This window comes from Argiope bruennichi, chromosome 3, assembly GCF_947563725.1.
Source record: "Argiope bruennichi chromosome 3, qqArgBrue1.1, whole genome shotgun sequence".
Taxonomy (NCBI): domain Eukaryota; kingdom Metazoa; phylum Arthropoda; class Arachnida; order Araneae; family Araneidae; genus Argiope; species Argiope bruennichi.
The window spans coordinates 141,373,158-141,400,892 of NC_079153.1; the positions used below are offsets into that span (position 1 = coordinate 141,373,158).

The 27,735-nt window shown below is 28.7% G+C and overlaps 1 protein-coding gene across 3 annotated transcripts; it reads right to left on the bottom strand.

Annotated features, from left to right (window-relative positions):
• Nucleotides 1-26,891, bottom strand: LOC129963136 (medium-chain acyl-CoA ligase ACSF2, mitochondrial-like). Of its 3 annotated transcripts, none has more exons than XM_056077232.1 (16): nucleotides 26,471-26,891; nucleotides 25,082-25,265; nucleotides 22,291-22,419; nucleotides 20,988-21,041; nucleotides 20,242-20,360; nucleotides 20,057-20,104; nucleotides 18,968-19,085; nucleotides 16,707-16,802; nucleotides 13,886-14,034; nucleotides 12,656-12,747; nucleotides 12,122-12,198; nucleotides 10,185-10,292; nucleotides 7,455-7,603; nucleotides 6,062-6,203; nucleotides 5,012-5,122; nucleotides 1-4,340 (listed from the first exon to the last, which is right to left on the bottom strand). In XM_056077232.1, the coding sequence occupies exons 1-16, from the start codon at nucleotides 26,542-26,544 to the stop codon at nucleotides 4,221-4,223; spliced, it is 1,770 nt and encodes a 589-aa protein (XP_055933207.1). In that variant the 5' UTR covers nucleotides 26,545-26,891; the 3' UTR covers nucleotides 1-4,220. The 3 variants fall into 3 exon arrangements, with proteins under 3 accessions (XP_055933207.1, XP_055933209.1, XP_055933208.1); XM_056077234.1 differs by lacking the exon at nucleotides 26,471-26,891 and adding an exon at nucleotides 23,245-23,296 and having other exon boundaries at nucleotides 25,082-25,214; XM_056077233.1 differs by lacking the exon at nucleotides 20,988-21,041.
• Nucleotides 26,892-27,735: the final 844 nt, after the last annotated feature.

Consider the following 27,735-nt stretch of genomic DNA (forward strand, 5'->3'; position numbering starts at 1 on the left):
TCCAATTCTAGAATATTATATTTTACATAAATTTACATAGAAGGGCTTAATAGATCAACCTGAAAGCAAAATTTAAATTCTATTAGTTTATGACAAATCACATGACTTTTGTTCTCTTGGCCAAGTTCGTCTCCGAAGTCCCTTTTCGTCTCTGCTCCTCTCTTCCCCTTGGATATCACATGCTCATTTCCCTCCTGACTTTATTGCATTCGTTAGTACCGGAGGAGTGGGGCCTTCAGTCAGGGAGTTGTTCCTTCTTGCTTTAAGTTTCTGTGATCATGTTTCGATTCCAAAGAACACAAAACCACTCAGTGGTATTTGCAATCGAACTGTGCCATCGATTCTTATAGCAGTAGCCCATTAACAGAAATGACATTGTATGCTTTCCACATTACAGAAAACATTTTACAAATAACGCTAATGACTACATCGGAAGACTAGATACATTTCAAGATAGTACATATACTGCTCACGAAACATTAGAATTGCTTCTGTAATGTTTTTGCAAAACCAGCTATTTTTACAACTGTGTTCATGGGATTTGACTCCAATTATATAAATGAGTCCCACTACTAGTGCATTATAGAATTTCTAAGAAATAATTCAGCATAAACTATATTTTCTTCGGTTCTTTCAGGATTCCTAAAGATGAGATGATATCTAAGTAAATTAACACAGCTGGTAAAATTGTTGAATTGTAAAAATTAATCACAACTGAAGAAAAAGGGAAGCAGACACCGGCCAGAAAATTACTAACCCATGAGCATTTCAGAAAAGAGGCTAAATTGAGCAAGATCACCCTCATTACCCATCAAGATTCTGCCGGTTGCATCATGGTGTGGAATATGTATATTCTGTTTTGCCAAGCCCTAACAGCTTCTGAGTGTCATCCAAGGATTAACCGAGCATTCCTGTTTATCAAGTCCATAACAGGCAGGAATGGAGCATGTAAAAGGTCTTTCATTGGATACAATACCACCATCGACTGTGCAAAAACCATATAATGGTAGTACCATGAATATGCTTCTGAATTCTAAGATTTACTTTGACCATTGCAAAGTCCAAATTTCAACTCTGACAAGAATGCTTGGAAAAATTGGAAGGATCCCTCCAACAATAATACTATGTGACATCCAGTTTGAAAGCACTTTTTGTCTATTTACCTGTTACTTTCTGAATCTCAAGGCAATTCACTGTTTAGTAGATGCCGAAATAACTGAATACAGATTAAAGAAGTTCGATCAAATAACAAATCAAACTTTGAAATTCATTGGCCAGAATGATGAGAGAAGGAAATGAATTTGATCTTAAAATTCACACCTATTGTAAGAGCAGAATAATCTGTCTACATCTCAACAGAAGATTCTTGCATAATGATGGTTTGTTTCCTAGGATTGATAAAGCTATTTGATAGATTAGTTCAAGTGAAAATTGGAATTTCCTTTAGAAATGAAATATGTAAATTAGAAGCAACTCCATACAGATACGTTGAAATAAAGGATGCTCTTTGTTATTAACATTTAACATTCCAAAAGTTTAAATCAGTGCATTAAAATGCACTACAGTCACTAAAACAGCAGTTTAAACATTTTTTTTTAATGAAAATACTATAAACAAACAAGATTTACAAAACACTATAAATCATGCTTAAAAATTACATTCTGTCATAACAAAAAACATGTGTAATAAATTATACCATAATGAATCATATTAGAAAGAAATCATACACAAAATTAAAAAAAAACAACACAATTAATATAATACTACCATGATCAACCAATAAATCAACCCATTAAACATCAACAAACATTCAAATTTTGTAGTATAACATAAAAGATTATGCTATAACAAAAAAGAAAGTAGATAGAAAAATTATAATGTTTCAAGAAAAATTAAAGAAAAAAAATCAACAAAATGCAGTTACAAATAAGTTTTGTAGAAATAATTTTTGAGAGCACATTTTTATTAGTGTAATAAAAAGTAGATTCATTTTAATTATTATTCATTTTTCAGCCTTTAATTCATAATACTTTTTTTGGCAACTAGTAATTAATTTTTTTTTTCATATATTAACAATCAGTCAGCATTACTTGATTGGAATCAAAACTGAAATTAATCAGTACACAAATTCTGAAGATATTAAGCTAATGTTTTACCATCAAGGACACAAAATATATAAAAAAAAAAAAAAAAGGGAGGGGGGGGGGAGAATTTTTTAAGAAACCAGGAAAAAGGTGAAAAATTGGTGTCCAAATTCTATCTTGACAAACATGAAACAAGTCAAACTAATTAAAAATGTGTAATAGTAGAAACATGGGCATATTTCTACTATTACAAAGCATTGGCATATTTGTGGGAAGTGACAAAGATTTGATCGATAAACTGTTTGCATATTTGAATGTATTAAACAAGTAACTGCAAATGCACTTCAGAAAACAACATTAAGCACATGGTTATGGTGGAAAGCGACAAAGATTTGATTGATTTATCAAGAGCATACAGAAAGAATACTATATCAAGAGGACCAAATAAATAAAAGGAGTTTCCAGAAATTAATTAGCAGCTCTTGGAATCACTTATAGTGCCAAACAATTCCAAAGTTAGCCCACGGGTCGGAAAACATTCAGGCCAGTCCTTCTTCAGTCTTTCTTATTCGTGCTCCCATTCTTGCACCCCCCCCATCTATATAGGGAAATTCCTTTCCGTGTTCCTCACATATAATCTACTGAGGCACAAATACGTGTTGCTGGATAACTGTATTGCACCAGTATTTCATCAATACACAGAGATACATGCTGATAAATGATTCTTGTATGCATGAATACAAGTTGCATACTGAATCTTGAACACAAAATCCATCGAAGTGCTTGTGTTGCTGTTGGAAGTTGCAATTGAAAGCTCTGTTTTAATGAGACAAAGAATATGATTCCTTTCAAATCAACTTCTTCTGTTTGTGCCTCAAAAATGACTCACTCTTCTGCTCCAGCATAAACAAGGATAGGAAAAAAGAAAATCACAGGTGAAGTAGCTTTTTAGAATGTATTAATGAAGCTTAATTAAATGTTTTGAATCTAAATTGCCTTTCAGATTATTTCCATTTCTAATACTGATAAACAGAATCTGGCCTCAGTGTTTTCACAATTCTTGAATTTTAGTATGCCCCATGGCGCCAGTCCTTAAATCTGTCTTAGACTAAATTACAATAACATGGCATGGAGAAATTATCCAAAAAACATGTTATAAGCAGAAATTTAAAAAATTTTTTTTAAATAAATATTGATTTTTTTAAATGATTTGCACATCATCAAATACTCCAAACAAATTTAAAAAATCATTACATAGTACATAAAAATAATGCAGAACAAGTTAATAATATACAAGATAATTGTTATTCTTGACTAGTTGTAAGAAGATTTCAGTAAATAAAACTCATGCTAGTACAATTCAATATAATGAGGCAAATCATATGATTCAAAGTTACAGTAATCTTCTCAGTGACAATGTAATGAAACTTGGCTCATTCGATTTTTTTTCTATTGCCCTGAATTTTTAAAAATATTACCTGTAATTTAAAATCTTTTAATTTTGAATTGTTTTCATCATATAAATATATCGGTATTTATTTGATAATAAAACTGCAGTAAATATATATTTTTTTAAATTTCCTCAAGAACTTACAGGTGTATATAATATTCAATCAAATTATAAATAACAAAATTCTTCTTTAACGAAACACGTTGATTATGTTTGGTATCAATAGCTATGTTTTGTTTGAAGTTTTATTCCACAAATGTTGCATTCAAAGTGTTATATAACGTTAATAAGTGCTTAATCAAATATTTATTGATTGAAATTTTTTCAGTATAGTATTAAATTGTATATTCCAAAAGAATCTTTACTTATAAAAATTTTTATTTATTAAAATCACTATTATTACTTATTTATATCCTGTTTAACGTTAAAAAAAATCTTTAATGCTTCTTTTATTTTAAAAATTACATTTTCACTTGCAACAATGGATTTTTAATTCAGTCTTTTTATAACTCAAACATTTATTGTAATATGGGTAATTTTAAATTAGCCAAGTTTCACTATATAATAAAACATGAAATTCTAAAATACTGTTTTTGAAATGAGCTTTCAAAATAATAAAAAAGTGCTTACTAGAAAATATTTAAGAAAATCATTTGCAAAATTAACACAGAGCTGCATTATTTCAATTACAATTTCAGTTTTTCAGAAGCAATTTTTGTCATTTCAGATTTCTTTATCTTTCCTGATTGAGTCTTTGGAAATTCTTTGACAAACATGATGTACCGTGGAATCTTGTAATGGCTTATCTAAAATAAAATATTGTTAATTTTACTCTCCCTGTTAAACCAGCCAACTGATTCACAAACATTGAAATAACTACAAAAAATATTTATCCACAGAAATAACAGTTTGAAAGAGAGAAAAATAATTTCCGAATACTTAACAAGGATGTTAATATTTCTGAAAATGAGAAATTCATGCAGCAAACAGACAAAATTACATTACATCTATCGATATTTTCATCTCATTTTGGAATTGATTTTAAAGCCAGCCATCTTTGACGACCAGATGGTTCGCTGAAATTTATGCTTACTAAAATTTTAAATGCAATATTTTATGTAACTTGATCAGGCGTTTACTGTTTTACTGTACGATAATTATTTAGATCTAAGAGATTAGTTTCGGAGTAAAGAGCAGTGTCCAGGTATTTTTTTGATGGCTTGTACTAATTAAAATAGTGGACTAGAAATCCCTAAAATTGTAATTCATTCCCGATTTCATAACCGATATTGCTTTTGAACAGAGCTAAAAGGACTTTCAAATTGAGATCATTTTTAAGAACTAAAGAACAAATAAGAAAATAAGTTGACTTTGAAATTACCATTGTATATCAAAAATAATTATACAATTTGAACCTTAGGAAGGATTTGAACCTTAGCTTCATTCGAAAAAGTGAAGAAGCAGGTAAAATAGTTACCTTTCCTTTACAAAATTCCTTTACTTCTTCCTCAGTGAGCTTTGCGCCTTCCTTCAAGCAAATCCACGCGCACGCCTCCTCGCCCATCCGATCGTCTGGAACGCCGCAGATCTGCAAAAGATTTTGAAAGTTCCAATTTCTGAACAAATTGCAGGGTGTCACAATCATTTTATTAAGAAAACATATTACAAAAGGAAAAGCAGTTAACATTCTTTTTCATCATTTGACACACAAGGTCATTATTAGTTGTATGCAGAACATTGAGAACATCTTTGTTCGATCTCTTATCACAAGACATAGGAAAAGAAACCAAGGAATGTTTTTCATCCATAGTCTAATAGTTTGGGTTTAAATCTTAAATCAATAAAATGCAACCTTTTCTTGAGAAGCCATCATTTTCGGGGGGGGGGGGGGGCTAATCTTCTCAGGAACCAATTGGATGCTTGAAGCATATGTGATTAACTGAGTGCAAAGGATGAATTCTCATAGCTGGAGACTATTTAAAATAGACTACCTGGACACCCAGTATGTTTTGAGAAAGCGTCCGTTTTTCTTTGAGAAGAAAAGAATGAGAGGTAAATCACAGCGACAAAGGCGTATAGACGTCATTCTCAGCAAATGCTATGAAGAATCGTATCAAGATTAAAAAGCCACTTTGAAAGTTTATTATCTCAAAGTAAGCAATAAATAAAAATACTGTAGCCCGGATGCGTTTTACTCTTATTATATCACTATAGAGAGCAAAATATAAAGAGATTCTACTCATTTAAGTAATTTTCTTAAGAAACTCTATGACAAAGTTAAAATAAATAAATTATTTAATTCGCTTCAGATTCATCCAAATGCCCATTTTTTTAAAACCTAAAATTACTTTAATCAATGCGCGAATAATATAATACCTCCTATTCAATAAAATAATGAATTGTAAACACACACAACTTTATTATTATTTATCCTTCAGGAGGTAAAGTAATTTAGTTGCAAAAAAAATTATTCTTCATTAACCACAATGTCTTAGACTCATTCAAAAAGTTATAAGCAAATACTTACATGCACTTCCAGAATAGATGGATGTGTGTTCAAAAAATTTTCAACTTCCAAGGGATAGATATTTTCTCCACCACGAATTATCATATCTTTGATCCTTCCGACGATTTTGATAAAACCGTATTCATTCATGCTTGCAAGATCTCTAGTCCGAATCAAAGAAAGATTGAAATGTTACACACAAAGATGACAACCAAAAAAGTTCCAGAAATTGCACCTATTTCAGTTCTTTTAGTTGCATTAGTTTTTAATCTTTATACTTGAAGAGAGATTGAGAATTTTATCTTTATTTCACATTAAAAATGATTTTTTAAAATCACATTTTATTTGTGACAGTATAAATAGCATAGGTCATAAAAAGTTATCAAATAAAGAAGTGAAAAAAAAATTCGATTTCAAAACTTTTATTTTAAAATTCCAAATCATGTAAACCTTCCTTCTAGAGCTTAGAGAGAGAGTCAGTATTTTTCTAGAGTAAAACCAATTGAATTTTTTTCTAAATATTTCAAACGGTTCGATATCACAGCGTATGCTATGACCAATTATGTTTTAAAAATCCTGTTGCGTCAGTGAAAGATTACATTATAAAATAAAAACATAGACATAGATGTGAATGATGATGTTTCCGGAACAGAGTCTGTGATAGAAATGAATCATTAGAATTATGGACTACAAAAACTTAACTTGGTAAAAAAATATTCTATACTAGAAAAACAAAACAAAACAAAAAAAAACCCCACTAAATTCAAAATACTTGAATTAAGATACCAAGTTTCAAATTTTTATTTTGAATACTAATCATATTGCTGAAAATACCTCTGCAGAAAAATCACAGTTTGAAAATCAATCCACTTAACAAAAATATTTCAAATAATTCAATTCATCAATGTGTTTCATGCAGCCAATTATATTTTAAAAGTCCATATCTCATCAATTAAAATTTCTATTGCGCAATTAAAATGTTCCCACATGATAACTTGATTTCCATGAAATTTTTATTTTTTGATAACAGAAATTTGAAAACACACTTTACAGGCAAATAAAGGGCTCTTCTCCACAAAACATTAACTTAAAATTCAAAAAGCGAAATTCTTTCAGTATATAAATGTCACCAATAATTTAACAATTTGTATAACTTTGGTGACAATTTGGATAAAAAAAATCAGGTACTGCAAAAAAATAACTATTATTGCAAATAATCTAAAAATGCAAAGAAACAGAAATAAGTTTCATTTCATTCATATGTTCTCCTCAAATACATTATGAGGAGAACGTGGGAACTATCACACGACGTATGAATAAATGTGGAGTCGTTTTTTAAGCCTATATATCTATTTAAAAGAAGAGGAGATGAACTTGAAAACGACTCAGTACAGCAAATGAAATTCCATCTTACCCTGTGTGATACCAATGCGTTTTGTCCAGAACTTGGGCGGTTTTCTCTTCGTCGTCCCAGTAGCCTAAAAATGTGTTATGTCCTCGAACACAAAGCTCGCCTCTGGCGTTCACAGGTAGTAGTTGCCCTTTGTCGTCAACAATCTTAACCTAAAATTTCATATATTTAAAATGTATCCAAAAATTAAATTAAAAAAATCATGCATGTGAAAATACAAACAACAAAAAAGAAAAGAAAAAAATAATAACACTACAAATTATAATTGGGAATCCCGTACTGACAACACATGCAGACATATGGATGGCAGTAACTAGGAACTAGGCAAATTTGAATAGGACCATGATAAAAACTATCAACAGAATGATTTAAGCAAAAAGTATTTTCGATATAAATAATACTGTAGAATTATTATATAAAAGAAAATTAATTGAACACAAGAATTGATACTATCGATTCATAAAACGCTGCAATTCGAGCTTCCGTGGAAATATGTCAAATCTGATTTAGATACACAGGATGTTTATAACTAAAGTGACCCTATTTAGATCCCTCTAGAACTTGTTCCGCCTTTCGGATTTTGATGAAACTTGGTATATACGTTATATGGACCATGGAAACAAATTTTTGGCAAAAAAAAAAAAAAAAAACCGAAGGAGAATTGTGGTGCCTAAAGAAAAGCAAAAGAAATCTGTCAGAATCATTGAACTTCATTCAGTTACAGAATATGCTCAACGTGACATTGACAGCTATTATAGCGTATTCAATGACAGCGCGCAGAAACTCTCTAAGGATTCCAGCAATATGACGTATCATGCTGGCTTTTAATTCAGGTCCCGATTCCACCTCTTTAAACATTTAGGTATCCCCACAACAAGAAATCACAGGAATTTAAATTGGGCGAATGAGGAGGCCAGGAGCTCTAGATATTATACGATTCTCGCCAAAGTTAGCACGAAGCAGTTCTCTGACTTGGCATCCAATGTGGGGTGTTGTCCTCCATCTTGCATGAATACAGTGATCTGCAAACATTGCCGTTCCCGTAAAGCGAGAATGACCTGCAGTCGAAGGTCACTGTACCATGCACTCATGACATAGCCCGTTTTAAGACCTTGAGGAGTGAGAGTTTCAAAGAAAAACAGCCTGAGAATAAAATCAGCAGTAATCCACACCATGTAGCCAAGAATTCAGAATGCAGTGGTTGTTGGTACAGGACATTAGGAGATGACGCACTCCCATATGGAGTAATTTTGATTATTCAAGAAAAGAAAGAAAAAGTGCGCCTCATTTGACCATAGAATTTGCCAAGACCACGCGTCATTTATACCCATTCTTTTCAAAAATCGGCAAGGAAATTCATAACGTGTTTAGAGGTCTTGAGGTTGCAGCATTTGCACCACGTTGATCTTATATGGATACCGTTTTAAAACGGACCGCAGAATATTTCGTACTGCTGACCAAGAAATCGCTAATTCACGTGACACTGATCGACCACTTGCGGAAGAATAGCTGGAACTGGAGGCTCTTTTAACCTAAACAGTAGAGACTTCGACAGTTTCATTCGCAACTAGTTTCCGAACTCTTCCTCTTAATACATCCAAGCCTCCAGTCTCTTCAAATTTCATAGCATCTTCTTCAAATCATTCTTAGACATAGACCTATTTTGCAATTCCTTTAAACAGTAAAGCTAAGCTATTGCTGCTGTTTTGATAAAACAGTTTTACCAGTAAAGCTTTCTTCTGTAAGGGCATGATTAACAATGACAAAGGCAAGCAAAATTATTTTCGGGCTTTGACTGCAAGTCTTTTTATAGGTTGGACTAATTTGCACAAGAAATTTTTAAAAAATGTCATCTGCTGTTCAAAATTTTAACTATTTTATTAATGCAGAAATGTCTTCCCCATGGTCCATGTAACATATATACCAATGTTCTATCAAAATCCGATAGGCAGAATGGGCTCTAAAGGCGCCTGAATAGTGTCACTAATTATAATCACCTTGTAGTTACTGAGTACTTTTTATAGTTCTATCAGTCTCAACTTCATTTAAAATATAAGGTCTGAACTTATAATAACTCAACTCAAATAATCAGTCTCAACTTCATTAAATATAATAAAATATATTTTTTATTATAATAATTTATAATAAAATATATCAACTTCATTTATAATACTTATTACGAAATGAGACGAACGAGTCAAAAGTTTAATGACCAGGTAACATTTTTCTGCATAAAAAGAATTCATTTTCCCAAACACAAATCAGACTTATTAATGAATAAAAAGTTTTTATATTCTATTTATTTTTTAGAATTTAATTCACAAATCTTTATTATAAATAATCTTGAATTTTTCTTAAATCATTAACATAAGGTATCCTTTGTATGGAATCGGAAATTAAAATAATTGATTAACTAAATTCAGAATGATTCAATTTCAAAAAAATCAAGGAAAATCTCATCTTAACAAACAATGAAAAAGTCAAGTAAAAATGATCGGATAAAGACTGGCATCTATGTCAAGCAACACATAGTTATGTGCAATTCATAAATACTTAATTTACAAAACAAACATAAGCACATGAAAAATTTTAAAAAAATGACACAAAGATAAAATTGAAAACGTAATTGCATCGATCCACTGTTTTACTCTTTTGAAATACAATTTTGACTATTCTCTTGCACCCGATTTCTTAGTAAAGGAAGACTAATAATCAAATGCGGGGACCACTTACCTCTGCGTATTCCACCAGTTGCATTACGCCATTCGTCACGTTTTCAAAGTCCTCAACAAATCGAGTAGAGGAGACGGCCGGACTTGTCTCCGTCGCTCCGTATCCCACCTTGAATCAGTAAAAATCCAACTTTCACTCAGACTGAAAGCCAGCTTTCTTCAGGCAACTTCGATCACACATTTTTCAACGAATAACTGACAATATTTTTCGACAAGAGCTTTTTATTTGTATACCGTATTTCGGATTCATTTTTAGAGAACGGAATTACATAGGAAGATGTATCGCATATTGTAGTTAAATAAGAGTCCATTTTGCAAAAACGTTTCCTTTCTCATATTGTATGAGGATGTTTTTGTATCAAGAAAGTAAAGTCCGTTTGCATATGTAAAAGAAATAGATGAGAAGAGCAATTCCATTTTTAAGTCATTGATTATTAAGGAGTGTGATGAGTACATTGGCGTACTTATATAAAATAGCGCCCAGGGAATATGCCAAAACTGCTTCCCTTTTTTTATTTCTTATGAAATGTAATCCTCATTTTTTCCCCCTTCTGATCCTTTGTACCGAAGAGTGTAAAGATTGAAATTATAATTAAACATAAATAATGATATATACAATGATTTTGCACTGACGTAATTCAAACATCAGAAATAATTTCCCACTTATTATTATATATGGACAGCCCTTAAATATAAAATGTGTCATAAAAATATTTCAAATTTTTTCTGAAAAACAAATATTTTTAAATCAGTTTGAAATTTTTAAACGAAATCACGCTAAACTAACACAAATAAAATTCAAATAATAAAAATAAGATTCGATTAAAAAAAAAAAAACTGGATGGAACTGTTAGTACATTAGAAATATACAGATAATTTTTTTTTTCTATTTATACTATAAGATTAGTTTAAAAAAAATAAAGAAATAAATTTTAGAATGAGTAAAAATAAATGATTGATGTTTGGTTATTTACTTAAATCATGGCATAGGTTTTTATTGCTTAAAATTTCATTGATAGATCTGTTATTTTTAATAAAAATTATTTCCGTTTTTTTTTCTTTTTGCACTCAAAAATTTTCGTCCAAACAGTCACTCCTTCAGAATACTGATGGTTTTAAGAGATTTCAATAAACGAAAGTAAATTATGTGGATTTATTTACATTTAATATGACATATATTTTGTTTTTGTTTTCTTTGCCTCCTATTGACATTTCAAATCAGAAAAGTTAGAGAATTTAATTTTGTTATGAATATTTTTCGTTTATTATTTTATCGTGATATATATGTATCGACTATCATTCAAAAATATGATTTCTAACATTTAATGACACAATATTCAGAAATATAATTTCCGCTTTCCTTCCCAGTAACTTGAAAATCAACTCTTTTCTGAGGCATTGAATGATTTTGAAATTAATATTTCTAGTTTACGCTGTTATCCAATGTTCATCAGAAGCTATTTCTTTTCACAAAAATCCAAAAAAATTTTAAATCCACACTTCTAGTTTTTCACATCAAAAAATAAAATACATCTCATTTGATTTGTTTAATGCCTAAAACAATCGATTAGGTAAGTTTTAAAATGTATACGCTTTTAGTCTTCTCTCATTTTATTAAAACCATTTTAATTTTTAAAAATCATAAAGATAAGCTACCATTTTAAAAGATAAGCAATTATATTTCTCTCAACGAACTGTATTCGCTTTTACTGTGCGATTGCACAGACTCATATTTTCACACTCTTATATTCAGATACAAGACTGAAAATACAACCGGCATATTTATTTAAAATCAGAGCGCCACTTAAATATATAAGCCATCATAGCGTATCTTTTCTTGACTACCAGACGAACTTCTAGTTAACTACTTTTTTGATTGTAGTTATAATTTCACTGCTTGTCAGCAAAGCATGAGGAAATCATCCATTCACAACTTACCATGAGATGAGGTATATCGAGGATTTCTCTGATATCTTTCACAAGGGACGCATTTGCTGCGGCTCCACCAATGATTCCTTCGAATGAAAAAATTTGGTATCATGACTGGAATGACTTTCGCCACAGAGGATAAATTTAATAAAAATACTTTTTTTAAATATACTTTTATTAGCTAATAAAAAAAAACAACAGAAACTATAGTTAATCAATTATTTTCGAATTTGCATTATTCTTAAATTTATAATGCATTATAATAAATATTATGGAATCTTGAAATAAATTTTTCCTCAAATTTTCTACTATGTGGCGCCAAACATACATGATCTAAATTTAACTAAATTATCAATTAACTAATTATATTTAATTAATTATAATTATTTAAGTACCGAAGATATTAAAAATATGCTGCCATCAGAAACAAATAAATATAGAAAACCCACCACATCAGAAAGTGATTGAAAAAAAGGTAACAAAATTCCACTTGTACAAACATGAAACAAGTCAAGCTGCATAAATAAACATGAGAAAAAATACCTTGTTTTAAAGATCCAATATTAAATTTTCCAGACTTGAAATTACGAATCATGTCGACATACATGGTTGGAGTTCCGAAAACAACAGAACACCTGCAGAGAATATAAAGAAAATCCCAAAAAAAGCTAACATCAGAACATCAGAAAAGAAAAACGCTATGGGGGGGGGGAAGGAAAGTTAAGGAGAAAATATCATTATTTAGCCTTTGTAGCAGGCAACTTAGGAACAATATATCAAATTAATTAGAAATTTTCAGTTTTGGAACATCATTCATCGTAGCAGTAACTTGAATGTAAACAGTAAGGAGAGATTCTGAATGCCGAAAGTTGCAGATAATAAGCGTTCAAAATACTTTAACAGCTTGAATAAAGACGATTAGATAATTTTTGTTGGCAAAGACTTGCAACAAATTAAGCAAAAAAAAAAAAAAAAAATCCCCGAAAGTTGGGATGAACGGTTTGAACCTTTTTTCAGGGCACAAATATATAGGCTAAATATTTTTCATATTTCAATATAAGATCGCTGCTTTCATTATAAGTGGCACACAAGGAATTGATAGAAAAGTTTAATTTGCATAAGAGGCTATTTTATTAATAATAAGTGCAATAAATCTGCTGAATATTTTGTTTTGAATCCATTTAGTGATGTAATAATATCTGGGATGTTTCCACTTGAATATTTGCTCGTATGATAATTTTTTGAGCTTGTTTGGGTTTATTCTTTTCAATAGTGGAAATAATATCCTCTGAGGAGATCTAATCTATGAATGGCGAAGATTCCAAGATAGTTTTAGCAAAAACATTTATTCCCTTGTTCCATAAACAACCAGGAATTCATAAAAAAAGAAATTTTCTGGTTCAGATTATTTTTCACTTTTTTTTTCCTCCGTAACCTAAAACTTTTTCTTAAAAAGCAAAACATTAATGCAGTTATTAGTTGCCGACACTGGTTACAAAAAGTTAACAATTTTAAATCGGCATTAAGTAAAACTAGCATTAAAAATCAACAATAAATCATTTACGAGAAAAATAAATTATATTTGACATAATCTAAGCCGCCTCCGATAAAATTAGTTAATACATACAAATCGAAAATGTATTGTTCCTTTCCAAATTATAAAGAAATGGAACTTTATTTTTCTCTGACAGTAAAGGCATTTAATAATTTTAAAACTACAGTGCAGTTTTTTTTTTTTTATTTTTTTTTTTTTTGAGTAAATTTGTGTTTTACCTGTATTTTTCGGTTGCTGCCAAGCTCGAAAACGCATCGAATGTAAGAGATGGGAAAACACACGTCCCTTGATAAAATATTGAAGACAAAGATCCATAGACACAACCAAAAGAATGAAACAGAGGAAGGTGACAGCATACAACAGGTTTCTAAAAAATTTGCATAAATTGCTTTATTTAAAGAAATAAGCTATGGAGATATTAAGATAAAAATTACAAAATTCGAACAAATTCAGAACTAAAACGATAACAACTGATTCAAATAGAAGTAAGCGTTCTACCCTCGATTTACTTCAAAATAAAGAGTGTTGTGTACAAAATATTGTTTGTTAATATTTTGTACTTTGTGATATTGTAAAAAAAATCACGTATGAATTTGGGCTTTATTTAGCTGATTAGGTTCAAAATTTGTTATAAATTTGTAATTTTCACATTAAAATCACAAACCAAATAGCAGACAGACAGCCTCCCTGCTGACGAATTTCTTCCACATTGTTTCCTTTGATAGAAATCTACAATTTCGGCGTTCAAACCACGTACAATCACGAGTTTGAATTACTGCCTCCACCAGCTGAAATAAATCTCTTCTCTCTCTTCCCCGGTCTCGGGGTGGTTCGAAACATGGAAGGTTTTGGAAATCTCGAGCAGTAATTTTTCGGCAATCACAATATTTTATCTTTACATGCCTCGTATAGGAAAAAGATTTAAAATACAATGATGGATAAAAACGCAATCCAACAGAATTCTTGGAAAATGAATTCAATTTAAGGAATAGCGTTTGGGAGGGTCAGAATTATTGGAAATGACTACTCCTTACTATGGATTCGATGTTTTGTGCTTTTATTTTATTTTTCTTAACAATAGCCTTGGTCATCTTTACTTAGAGCTGAACGGAGTTTCCTGTTCTTTATTTTGAGTTCTGCTAACGTTAGTTTTATAAAATTGTATAAATATTTTTTTAATTATATATATACATATAACAGAGCTTATTTTCTATTAAATATAAATGTACATTTTTTTGTAAATTAATTGTATTGAAAATGGAGGAGTTCACTTACTTTTTTCCGAAGCAGCAAAAATACTTAAAAATTATTTTCCAGTAGCGAATCTGAGCCTCTTTTTGGTGCACCTTCGATCATACTAAATCTGCTACACAAATATAACATAAGTTTTTTTTAAAATTTAAATTCTAGATTTTTTCTAATTTCTGCGCTTTACTGCAATGTAGTCGCACTTTTCAGAGCTCTGGCGGCGCAGTGTTCCAGATGATGGAGTACTCCCCCCCCCCCCCCACCCCAAAACAACAACAACAATCAAAACGATAAGTAAAATCTTTACGAAATTCAAACTGTGTACTCCTATAGGTCTAAATAGGTTATCTACATATTTTTTTTGTTTTTGGGTTTAGAATTTAAATGATAGTGAGCCGCATAGGATTAAGCTTTATCTTAATCCTAGCCGCCTTTGGCGATTAGCTTGTTTGCTTAGAATATCGAATTTTAGACTGTTAAATGATCAATATAGAATGCCTTTTTTTAAAAAAAATTCCCTTTGTTATTTGTTATAACTGAAAAACATAAATTCAATTATATTAAGTTACTGCAAATTAAAGTGTACATATGTGAAATAAAAACAGTGAAGTGAAAATCCTATTACGGCGTTAATTACTGGCAAAAAACACCCAACTGAATGTTTTGGTGGGCGAATTTGAATTTCATCATAGCATTTCAAAACTAATTGTGTATCAAATTGAATTAAAAAATATTTTTGGAATTAAGGCATAAATTATACGGAAATGAAATTGATAGCTTTAAAAAGATAATTCTTTGAATCTTAAGATAATACAAAGATCGTATTTGTTACATAATTGGACCATAACTGTTCACTAAGTAGGTTTTGCAGGAAAACACTGCCGGACGTTATTTGCTCTGTCATTCTTATCTCCTTTAGACTATTCGCCGCAAATGCTTTACAGCAGAGTTTTTCAAGCACACTCCATCTAACAGAGAAATCTCAAACTTCTACCACGAGGGAAAAAATGCGGTTAAAACGATAGTTCCTACTTTCATTTAGGTGAGCCGGTCATCTATATATCGAAAAGAGTTGTGATCGAGGGCCAAAAAAACATAAGAAGTAAGGCAAAATCAAACAAAGAATCAGATCAGGGTATTAAAAGTGAATCCGGTTCGAAGATTCCAGTAACCACGAATTCAGCGCCCATATGGTTAAATAAATTTTTAAAAAAATGGTAAAGAATTACATCGTGTGCCTACAGTCAATGTACATGCAATTACATGTAGGATTCTCCAAAATAATTTTTGCCTTAACTTTCTACAGCCAGCATGTGTATTATTTAAGTATTTTTATTTTCAACTCCTATGCAATATATCAATGATTTAAGTAAAGAATAGTGTTCTCCAAAGAGAAAAATAACATAGAGAACAAATTAAGAAAACATCAAAACCTGCTTTTTTAATATTGTTAAAAAGCATAAATCTGATGCTAAATTCCTGCAAAACATTAACTTTAAGTTTTTTTTAAAATTTTTTTTAATCAATAAAGTTTTCAGTAATGCTTCTTTTTGAATTGAAAAACTACCTTTGGTTTTACATAATACATAACATACATTTATATGAACTTAACATGCTTTTAAAACTAAAATAACTTGGTTTTCAGAAACACACTTTAATTACAATACTTAAAAAGTATAATTTTTTTTAAAAAATTATTTTCTCCTTTTTAATTTTCAATGTGCAAAATTTAAGAATTGAATGAAAAACAGATTACAATATGAAAAAATTTATATAAAAATAACTTCTTACATATAAGTTAAATCCAAATCTTCGTCCGGCAAGCAAAGCATTATTCACAAGGTTGTGGTGCGTAAGAACTGCTCCTTTAGGTGTGCCAGTTGTACCCTAGAGAAAAAGTACTCTTAAAGCAAATTAGATAAAGAGTGATATTTTGTAAATAGGAATGTGGAGAATAATTAAAAAAATAATTAGCCTTTAATATAAGCCAAAAATTAATAAAAGATCATGTAAAAATATCGCCAGAAATGGAAAAACATGATCTACAGTCTTACATAATAGGCAATAATGATTTTTCTCCGCAATCAGATGAAGCCTAATAGAATAACACATTTAAAGTAACTTAATTACATAACAAATTTATTAAAAAAAATTTCCATTGTAAGCAGTACGTCATTTTAATATGTTATGTGATAGTTGAGATATTTTAATTTCTAGGGTTCCTGTAAAGTTAATCCAATGGCAAAGTAATGTTTTAAGCTGGTTTTGAAAGTGTGGAGAAGTACGATTACTTTCACTCATAACATTAATTTTTATGTTTGGTAGATCCTAATAAGATCCATATTGATTGAGAATATTATAATAAAAATAAATGATCAATGATGAATTTGATATAAAATTTGAGACAGATCTGTACGTTAGATACTAAAGCAATGTGCCAAACCTTACCAATATAGTTCTTTGCATTTTGAAGTTATCATGTTCACTAGCACTCAGACAGTCAAATTTCCTGCAAATTGATTTCCATCAAAATTTGATATAAATATACAAATTTGGTGTTAGACAATAAAACACCAAAGCACTAAAGCTAGTTCAAATCGAGTTAAAATTACTCTAAGTTTTATAGGGAAAGAAATCATAGTTTGACAGCAGGAAAATGCCTCTCCAGATGGAAAGCAACACTGCCCCCCCCCTATTCCATCGAGTTCTAAGCATACATTATACAATGATATGTGCTTGTTTAGTTGTGTTTTACTGCCTCCTGATAGAAGTACAAAATTTTTGTAATACTATGTATATATATATTGCAAAAATTATATTTACAATGTTTAGCTTAACTTCATATATTATAAAAAATTATATCTCTTTGGTTCCAGCTCCCAATATAAGAAATTGAAAGACCATTATATATATCAGTGATCCCCACTGCCTCCTTGCTAATGATATTTTTTTATTCAGTCTGATACTGGAATGATAACTTATTTGCTAAGGAACTTCAAATATGAAATGGCAATTTTCTTAAGCTATTTGAAGTTTATGAAATTACAGTTTCCACCAAATTACCACATGATGCTCTATAATATTACTACTACATATTTAAGATAATATAAAGAATTTCAAAATATTGAAAATATACAATACTGTTGTCCTAATAGGACAGCTACATCTCAAATTTCAATGAATGCAGAAATTTGAACTGCATGATTTCTCTACAATATACAAAAAGACAACAAATCAAGCTTAGTGCATAAAGTAGTTGCTCTTTAGAAATCACAGAGATTGAAATTTTCTGTAACTTTGTTACAGATATGCTTTCATTTTTTAATACCATTCTTTATTTAGGTGTATACAGCTATAATTCTGAAGGCTTGAAGACAACACTTCTTGAAAGAAACTTGATAAAGCTTTAACATTAGTTTGAGGAATAAACAGATAGCAATCACGGAAGGAGTGCATAACTTTTCATTCAGTATATGGGCAGTAAAAATAAACTCTTTATACTAAAGAAGTGAAAGTATTAGATCAAATAAAGTATGTGCTTATCCCCTCCTATATTTTAAAGTGCAATAAACGAATATCCCAGTTTGTTCATCAGAATGTTATAGTCTGAAGGAAGGAAGTGCTAAACCCATATCTTTATATGTTCTTCTCTTATCTTAAATTACAAATATTCTCAGTAAAATATCACCATCATCGTCCCTTTACAGATATGGTGTATTGTGTGTGTCAACTCTACCCTTTCACACAATATGTGATGTCTTGTATGTTTAATTATGAGTCACATTTCTCCCTAAATAATTGATCATTCCAACTCAAAGACACAAGCCCAAATCGCTGATGTTTATGTTTAAGGCATTAGGTACAAATTAAGTATCTGCTTAAGTTTAGTGTACTTTTGAAAGTATGAGTGCTATATAAGTTTCTTTTTTTAAAAGATACGACGGAAATTGGAAGGAAAAAATTTTTTAGTAAAATGATTTAATAATATAGAAAGAAAACCAATTATTGTATATAATAACGATTAAAATTAACATAAAAAATTAGTTACTTACAGATGTAAACTGAATATTTACAGGATCATCAAACTGTAATAGTTTTTCAACTTCAGATAATTTCATATCACTTTCTTTATCAGCACTTTCAAACACATCTTTGAGACTTAATATTCCACTACAAACGAAAAAGAAAATACAAAATTGCCTTTTACTATAACTCATTTCAAACAAATGATTTTGCGACATTATTGTTAGCAGAATCGTAAAATACAATAAAATGCATGTACCTGAAGTCAATGATAAATAAGAATTGCTTATTTATAATTTAATTCTAATTAGCTAATATAGTTGTAAAAATGAATAATGATTTTGCAAAAGAAACCAAATAAGATATACTTTGTTTTTCCTTTGAAGAAGGCAAAGCAGATAAAAAATAGATAATTTTGAAATAAAGGATATATTTCTATTTTTATTATAAGAGTAAGTTACCTTATTCAATACAATGATGATATATAATATTGGTAGAGACATAAGAAAATATGGTTCCTCATTTCGAAAAGAAATTAGAAATTACAGTACCAGATATTCCAATAATTGAATTTTGAAATTATTTGAAAACTATCAAAGATATATAATTCTGAATTGTAGACAAGTTGATGCTAACATTTCTGAAAATAATGATAGATAAACTTTCTACTTCTACTTTTTTCAGTTTTTGCCTAAATTATTATATTTAGCATGAATAATCAGTGTTAGAACCACTTTATGATTAATGTTTTCAAAATCTTTATGAATAATAAATATTCATAATTTTAATAATCATTATTAAAAATATTCTGGATTCCTCAAATCAATTTTATCCTTTTTTTTTAATAAATTGGCACCATTCATAAGAAAAACTTTAAATAAATTATTCAATCAAATGATATTTTATTTCTGAATTTTTTTTTAAAATTTATATTGTTATCAAGAATATTATATATAGACATAATTTTGAAATTCTAGTACACTTTGTAAGTAAGTAAGTAAAAAATCTAAGAAGTGAAAACTTAATAACAAAATTTCAAATTTATAAACATAAAGCAAGTGGATTTAAATAAATAAAAAAAAAATGCAGAACTAAGAAAAATGCAAGCAAACACTTACTTTTTCTTACTGTCAGAAATCATAATTATGTGTTCTAAATTCGATAACCTGAAAAGAAAGAAAGAATGATTGAATTTAAAAGCTTTCAAAATATAGTATATACCATTAGAAGACTGGGTAATAAAGTGAATAATAAAAATGAATAATTTTAATTAAATAATCAGTTATTAAATAATAAATTTTACTTGTTATTTTTTGGGCTTCCATATGTGCTTTTTGGTAAATCAGGGATTATATCACACAATATCTGATAGTAATCTTGAGTTTTAAGCATATCCCATATCACAAGTGCTTTGCAACCAACCTAGGACAGTAATTAGACATCTAATATAATAACCTAGGACATCTAATTATAACAAAAATTAGAAGAAAAAAAAGCTGTAAAAGTAAAGAAATCAGAAAATCATACAAAGGATAAATTTAATAAAACCAATTTTAAAAATACATTCTTATTGGTCTATTAGATAAATTATTTTTATTTCAATTTCCTTCTGCTTTTCTTTTTTGTTTTACATTTGTAATTAATTATTCTTAGAATTATGGAATCATAAAATAAATTTTTATCAGTTTTTATAATTAGGTAATCACAATTTAAAAAAATTAGCTTATTACCAGATAGTTAAATGGTGAAATAGTATATTGTCCCTGAGTGAAAATGTGAATATTTTAGCACAGCAAGAAGGAAGTGAAAAATTGATCACACAATTCCATCAATACACATATAAAAAAAGTCAAATTAAATAAAAAGTAAGAAAATTTGATATTATGCTATAAAATTATTTAATTTTCTTTATCTCAAATATATTGGTATACAAGCATTTTGAAGAAAAGTTAAATAAAAGTGTATGATAAAATATTAAAAAGACAGGTTTTTATAAAATGTGTTCAAATTCAGTAAAAGATCTGTAATACATTATTAAAAAAGGAATACCTTTTTTAAGCAATATTCCAATTCCATGGCTTGAGATGCAGGGTTAATATTAACCTATTTAATAATTTTAGCAAATTACAAATAAATGCATTCAACAATAAACATTTAAATAAATACATTTAGCATTTTTGTTAAATGTTTAAACCCCCACCACATTATTAATTTCACAAATAATTTCTTCATAAAATTTCAAAACTTAAAAAAAAAAAAAATCTGCAGTAAAACAACTTCCAAACAACTTTGAAAATCAAGGCTACATTTTGTAAAATGTTGATGAAATAACACAACCACAATTTATGAACACAATCTGAAGTGTTCATAAATTTAATGTAATATTTTATGATTTAATTTCATAAAATTATATTGAAATATTTCAACAAAGAGGAAAGGAAAAGATATAATATGTCTATATCTTTATAATGTCTATAATAAATCTAAAACGAGGAAAATATAAATGAACTGTTTAGCCATTGGACTACATAATTCCATTCCTATCAGAATCCATTAAAGGTGAGAAATGATCTTATAAATTTGAAATATGCTTAAATGATAGATTTGTGGCACTATGTCCAATTTCGATTAAACTGCACTAGATAAGTTTGTTTGAAATAACTGATAAAATATGAAAATCTTTAGATAAAGTGTAAACAAACAAACAAAAAAAAAAAAAACCTTCAACAAATCTAAGATCAAACTTCATACCATGTTAAGACAAACCGTAAAAATCATTAAAAAAATTACTTATGTTAATACCATTATTAAGCTTTTTACTTAAATGTATTAATGAAGCTAATATTAAAAAGTAAAAACCAATATAATCCAAGAAAATAAAGAGATATAATAAATCATTCAGGATGATAGGAGTCTGAAAATAGTAAGAACATTGATAAGTGAAATCCAGGCAATTCAATATGATGCATTAAACATAGCATAAAACTTTGACAAGCTGTATTAAAACAAATGAGTTATCTCCACAATAAATGCTTACAGGTTAATTGAGTATGGTCAAAGAGTGTGATTATGCATCAAAATTTCAGTGATCACATTTGTCTCTTAGTAACTTTCACAGCAAGAGAATATAATAGTTATGCCTGTTAGACAATTTGAAATGTTTTTTCCCCCTTCCATAAATTGAATCACTATGGAATTTTCACTCATATTTTTATCATCAACTATTCTTTCCTTCGTTTTCCTTGAATTTTCCATTTTAAATTTACATGCCACCCATTTTGTTGTAGATAGAGAAAAGTATGACAAATTTGTGTCATTGAAATAAACTAAAAAGCAGGAAGTAAATAGGTACCAAAATTAAACCAGCTTTAGCTGCAGCAAATTGCACCAGAGGCCACTCGTAACAATTAGGACAACAGATGCCAATTCTGTCGCCTTTCCTTAAACCAATGGAAATCAAGCCAGATGCCAATCTTTCAGCCTGGGGAAAAAAAAGTTAAAAATTATAAAACAACCAATGTAAGTGATCTCTCCAAAATTGTCTCATTTATTTTCTAACAAAGATGTTATCTGTCTCTTCCCCTAATTAAAATTGTGGACCTGGATAAAGCCCTAAATGTCACTGGGGAAATTGACACTGCTGAACAGTAACTATGAAATATTGATATTAGGCATGAATTTAGCATTTTGGTATGAATTTAGAATGTTTTGTGTGATACTTGACAATTAATTGTCAAAAATCTTTTTTGACAATTAATTTTTGGTATTTAGCAATAGGCATCCAAAAATCGAATGCATTTTTTAGATGTATTGTTTCCCATTAATTGAAATCAAAATTTGGCACAAAGCTACAATTGTAGTCAGAAAATCACATATCAAATTTCATATATTTAAGTCATTGCATTTTTCAGTTGCCCGACTTACATACTTGTAAAACTATAGACTGACAGAAATTCAAACCCATGATAGATTTTATTCCAAATTTGATAGGTGTTTACATATTAAATGTTAGCTATGAACACATCTAGCTAGTTCTTTCATTTTGTAGTTATTGTATATTTGGATAGCTGGGCAGGCAAACTTCCTCTAAATGAATTTTGCTTGAAACTTGACAGAAATCTACAAATTTGCTGTAAAGATGATATCCCAAACTTCTTCAGTTTGCTCAAAGTATTTTTGAGTTATTTTTGTCAGATAGACATAATGAGAAACATTTTTTTGAACTCAAGGAGGTCTAAAACATAGAGATATATCAAAATAACAAGATCAAATTTTTTGATAATTACAATATTTTATCAATACATACCATATTAAAAAGTACAAAAAAGACATACAAGCAAGGGATGCATTTCCTTTTACTATAAATAAAAGAAATAACAAATCAAAGATTATGATATATTCATTACACTAACTGAAAAAGCGTAAAACACTGGAAAACTGCATATATCAGTTAATTTATAAAAAAGAAATCAGCCAAATAAGTTCATTTTAAAAATCAAAATTCTATCATCAGCAAAACTAAGAATTTTACCATAGCTTAATTAAAAGAAAAAATTGGTGATTAAATATGCAGTATACAATCTTAGTGTTTGAAACATCTATCATTTTTATCAAACTACATTGGTAATCACAATTTTTTTTCTGTATATGTTGATTTTTAACCTGTGTTGGAGAGGAAGCGTGTATTATTTATGTGTACTGTTCACTCAAAATGGCTAGATTTTATTATATTATTTTGAAAATTTTGTTACCATTCCCTCCTTTCTTTAGGACAAGCATAAACAAATTAAAGAAAACAGAAAGTACAACCTGAATTATGAAAGAAAGGGGTGATTTTGCCAAAAACTATTTAGTGCTACATATGTCATCATATTAAATATTTAACTACTTATTTCAACTAGATTTCTTTATGAATTCAAAACTACATTACATTAGAGATTAATAGATTTATAATATAGTATTTGCAATTGTTTATGCTTATGTTTAAGTTTGAATTTTTAAAAGTAATGAACATTTGTTAAATTAAATGTATAACAAGAGATACAATTTTTTTTCTCAAGATATATTAGAATTCAGACAAGATACCATTAAAAAAATGTGCCTGATATAAAACAAGGCCTGTGTTCTTTAAAACAGATAAATTATAAGGAATCGCCCTCCCCCAAATAAAAAGACACTTAACAATATCAGATGACATTTTTTAAGAATAATACAGCATGAGGAATATCAAATATCTTAAAAATATTATATAACACTTTAATACTATCAGGAGAATCATCTAAATTCTATAAAATATATTTATTTTAAAAACCATGACATATTTAATATTAAAATAATATTTACAAGAAGAAATTCAGAGCGTAAGAGGGATGGCACAGAGCATTATTCATACAAACAGGTACATAACTTATATTGACATTAGCAATGGTTATTTTTTTTTTAAAAGAAATAACTAAATGTAACAATATTTTTATTAAAAAACAAAGTTATATAATATAACTGCAAATATATCTGAAAGCTGTTTTAAGACATTTTGTTTATTTAAATAAAATGTATAGTCACTTTAGAAAGACAGAATGTAAAGAGAAACTTCAAAGCCCCCCCCCTCCCCTTTAATGTTTCAATAGATTAATAAATAAAATTAATTAAATATTCAATAAATTAAATACTTGGATCAATATATCAATTTTTATTTAGAAAATCAATAAAAAATTCTAACTACTCATTTTCTAAATAAGGTGGTAAATGGAATAAGGATATATTGCAGTATACTTCTTACACTTCCACTTTACTCAACATTTAAATTTAACTCATTCTGTTTGCAGATTTTACTTAAAAAATATTAAAATATGGCATTCTTTCATTTTCACAGCAAAACAAAATATAAAATATGGTTAAATGGATGTTATTGTTCTCTCAAATATTATCTTGATCATTTATAAAAAGAATAGTTTTATTTACAAGTAATAATATAAAATAATAAATTATTCAAAGGAAAAAATAGCATCAATACAAAGTAGCATTACAGTGTGAAGAGATTATTATAATAAAATGCAATGAATTATGAAAATGAAAATTAGGTAGAGTTTTTTCTGTCCATCAGATCAATCATTGCTATTTCAACTTGTAGAAGGAAGAATTACCTCATGTCTCAATTCAGAATAAGTTTTGGATATATTCTGTTGAACTGACACAACTGCAATACTATCCCCACATTTATCAGCACTGTTATCAATGATTTGGCCAATTCGAGAACTAGAAAGCATGGCATCTCCATACATGAAATAATAGCTGTTTTTAATCTTTTTCTGTATTTCACTTATGCACCTTTAAAAAAAATCAATTATTAATATGTTACGTCAATAAATTATAAAGTATATAAAAGATTTTAAATAATATGTAAACAAGTTCCATTATTGATTAAAGTATAGTTTTTTTAAAGACCATTAAAAATTATATTCCAAAAAACTTTTAGAATATCTTACACTATATTATAAATGAAAAATAATTCATATTTATTTTTTAATAAATTTTAAATATAAGCAAACATATACAGTAAAAATGTTTTCATAACTTTCTTCATCTTAATAATATATTATTTACCTGAACTTTTTTTAAAATTTCAATATTTATGTCAAAATATAATATTTCAAATTAAAGATAATTATGTGGTTTTTTTTCTATCTAAATGAATTTGTACAGAAAAAAATAATTTTTGATATCAAGAAATTTTAAAACTTCACTTTCTCATCATCATCAGAAAGAGTAGTTAATAAGAATATAAATTATTACAATATTAATATATAAGATTTCAACAATAAAATATGCACTAAGTCATAGAGTGAAAAAAATTATGTTCATCAAGTTCATGTAAAAAAATGCAACCTATTTTGAATAATGACAGTCCGAGACAAAAGTACACTATTCATATTAGTATGTAAAATAAATTTAAATACTTTGGCAGGAAAAAAAAATATACACATTCTAAAATTTCTAAAAACTCTAAGATTATTTAAAAGTAATCATTTATATTTTTTATTGTTCAATCTTTTGTAAATAATTTGAAACTAATAGAATTCAATATGAGCTTTTGCCTTTTTATGAAACATGTAAAAGATATGAAAAATTGCAGTGTACTGGAATTGTTGGATACTGAGAGAAGGAGGAGATATATATATATACCTTTAGTGCTATAAATATTATTTCCAATTTTCTAGTTGAAATTTCCAAACAAATTGCAATTTTTTGTAAATATGCATTTTTAAATCATTAATTAATAATTAGATGTATTATCATCTATATCTCTATTTTTGTAGTTTTGACTTTTGTAATTTTTTATAACTCATTCTGAAATGTAATAACAAAAGCTGTATCATTAATACTGAACATATTTCAATTCTTTTATTTTATATTAACAAAATGAAAAAAATATTACTATCACACACCGCAAGTTAAAATCAATACATTCTATATTCACAGACATGATAAAAATGATTAAAGAATTTTTACATGAGAAAAAATTCCGTACACACCTGGTATGCAAATAATGCAACTTCAAAGAGCGCAAAAGTGATTTGCCAACTTTATAATAATTCATACTCGTCATCCAGAGATTGCCACTTCAATGGGAAAAGAATAAAATTCAAGCGTGAAGCAGCACAATGAATGGTACAATCACAAAAACAAAGGATACTGATCCAAATATTTTCAAAAGTTTGGCAGTCGTGTTCAGTGTGTTCGAAGTATATGAATATTTGCAAACGAAACCAACTTATTTCTGTTAGCAGCATTACATTTCAAGAAAGTAAACAATGAGCACGTGGTTTTACTCAGAAAGAATTGATTGATTGAAATAGGATGAGAATGAGATTTTAGGCAACAAAGGCAGTTATCCTCTAATGCCAAAAGAGTGCATTCAATAGATATTTAAAAATTTCAGAGATTGAAGAAGAATTTGAAGATACTGCTTATTAGAAACAGCCTTTTGAATAAACGCTTTGAATGAAGATCAATATTAAATTTTGAAAGAAAATTTGATCTATGAGTTGCGTATTTGGAACAAAACAAGATGATAAACAAGATAATCAAAATTATAAACTTGGCACTAAGGATAATTGTGTAAACCAAATCTATTCAACAGGTCTGGAGTTATAATCATACGAATTAAAAGATCTGTAGTTATGATATCTTCTCTTCTATTTTTAAGCGATGAATTAAAGGAAAACATGGGAGGAACATCGTCAATAAATTCTTAATATTTGCTATTTTGGGAAAATGTGACTTGTTTTTTGTAGTGAGATTTCCCGATAATGAGAAATTAAATCTTCTAAGCAATCCACGCAAGCAAATGGGTGCGATTCCGTGACTGCTTTTGCGAGTACGTTTATCTTTTCCTTTTCTTACCAATATATCTGTGAATGTCTTGGAGATCACACCAAGCATGTTCATTGATTTAAATTTCTCCGTGCTTGAATTTTGCCAGCTAATGATCTTGAGAGACTTTTAGAGATTTAATTGTAAGGCATTTTAAAGCTGAAAGGCCGAATAACTGTCTATCAACAAAAGCAGGTTTTTTTCCTGTAACTGAAAGTTCATCCAGAGCTTGACAAAGTGCCAAGGCTTTCGCTGTAAATATGGAATTGATGGGATGAATTCTATAGAAGAAGAATTGGTTAAAGAGATACCCACAATTGAAGTGAAAGATTGAGATTTGGATGCATACGTAGCGATAATATAATAATCTTTAAATTGTTTGCATACCGTTTCTTCAAAGGAATCCTTGACCATATAACTGAGT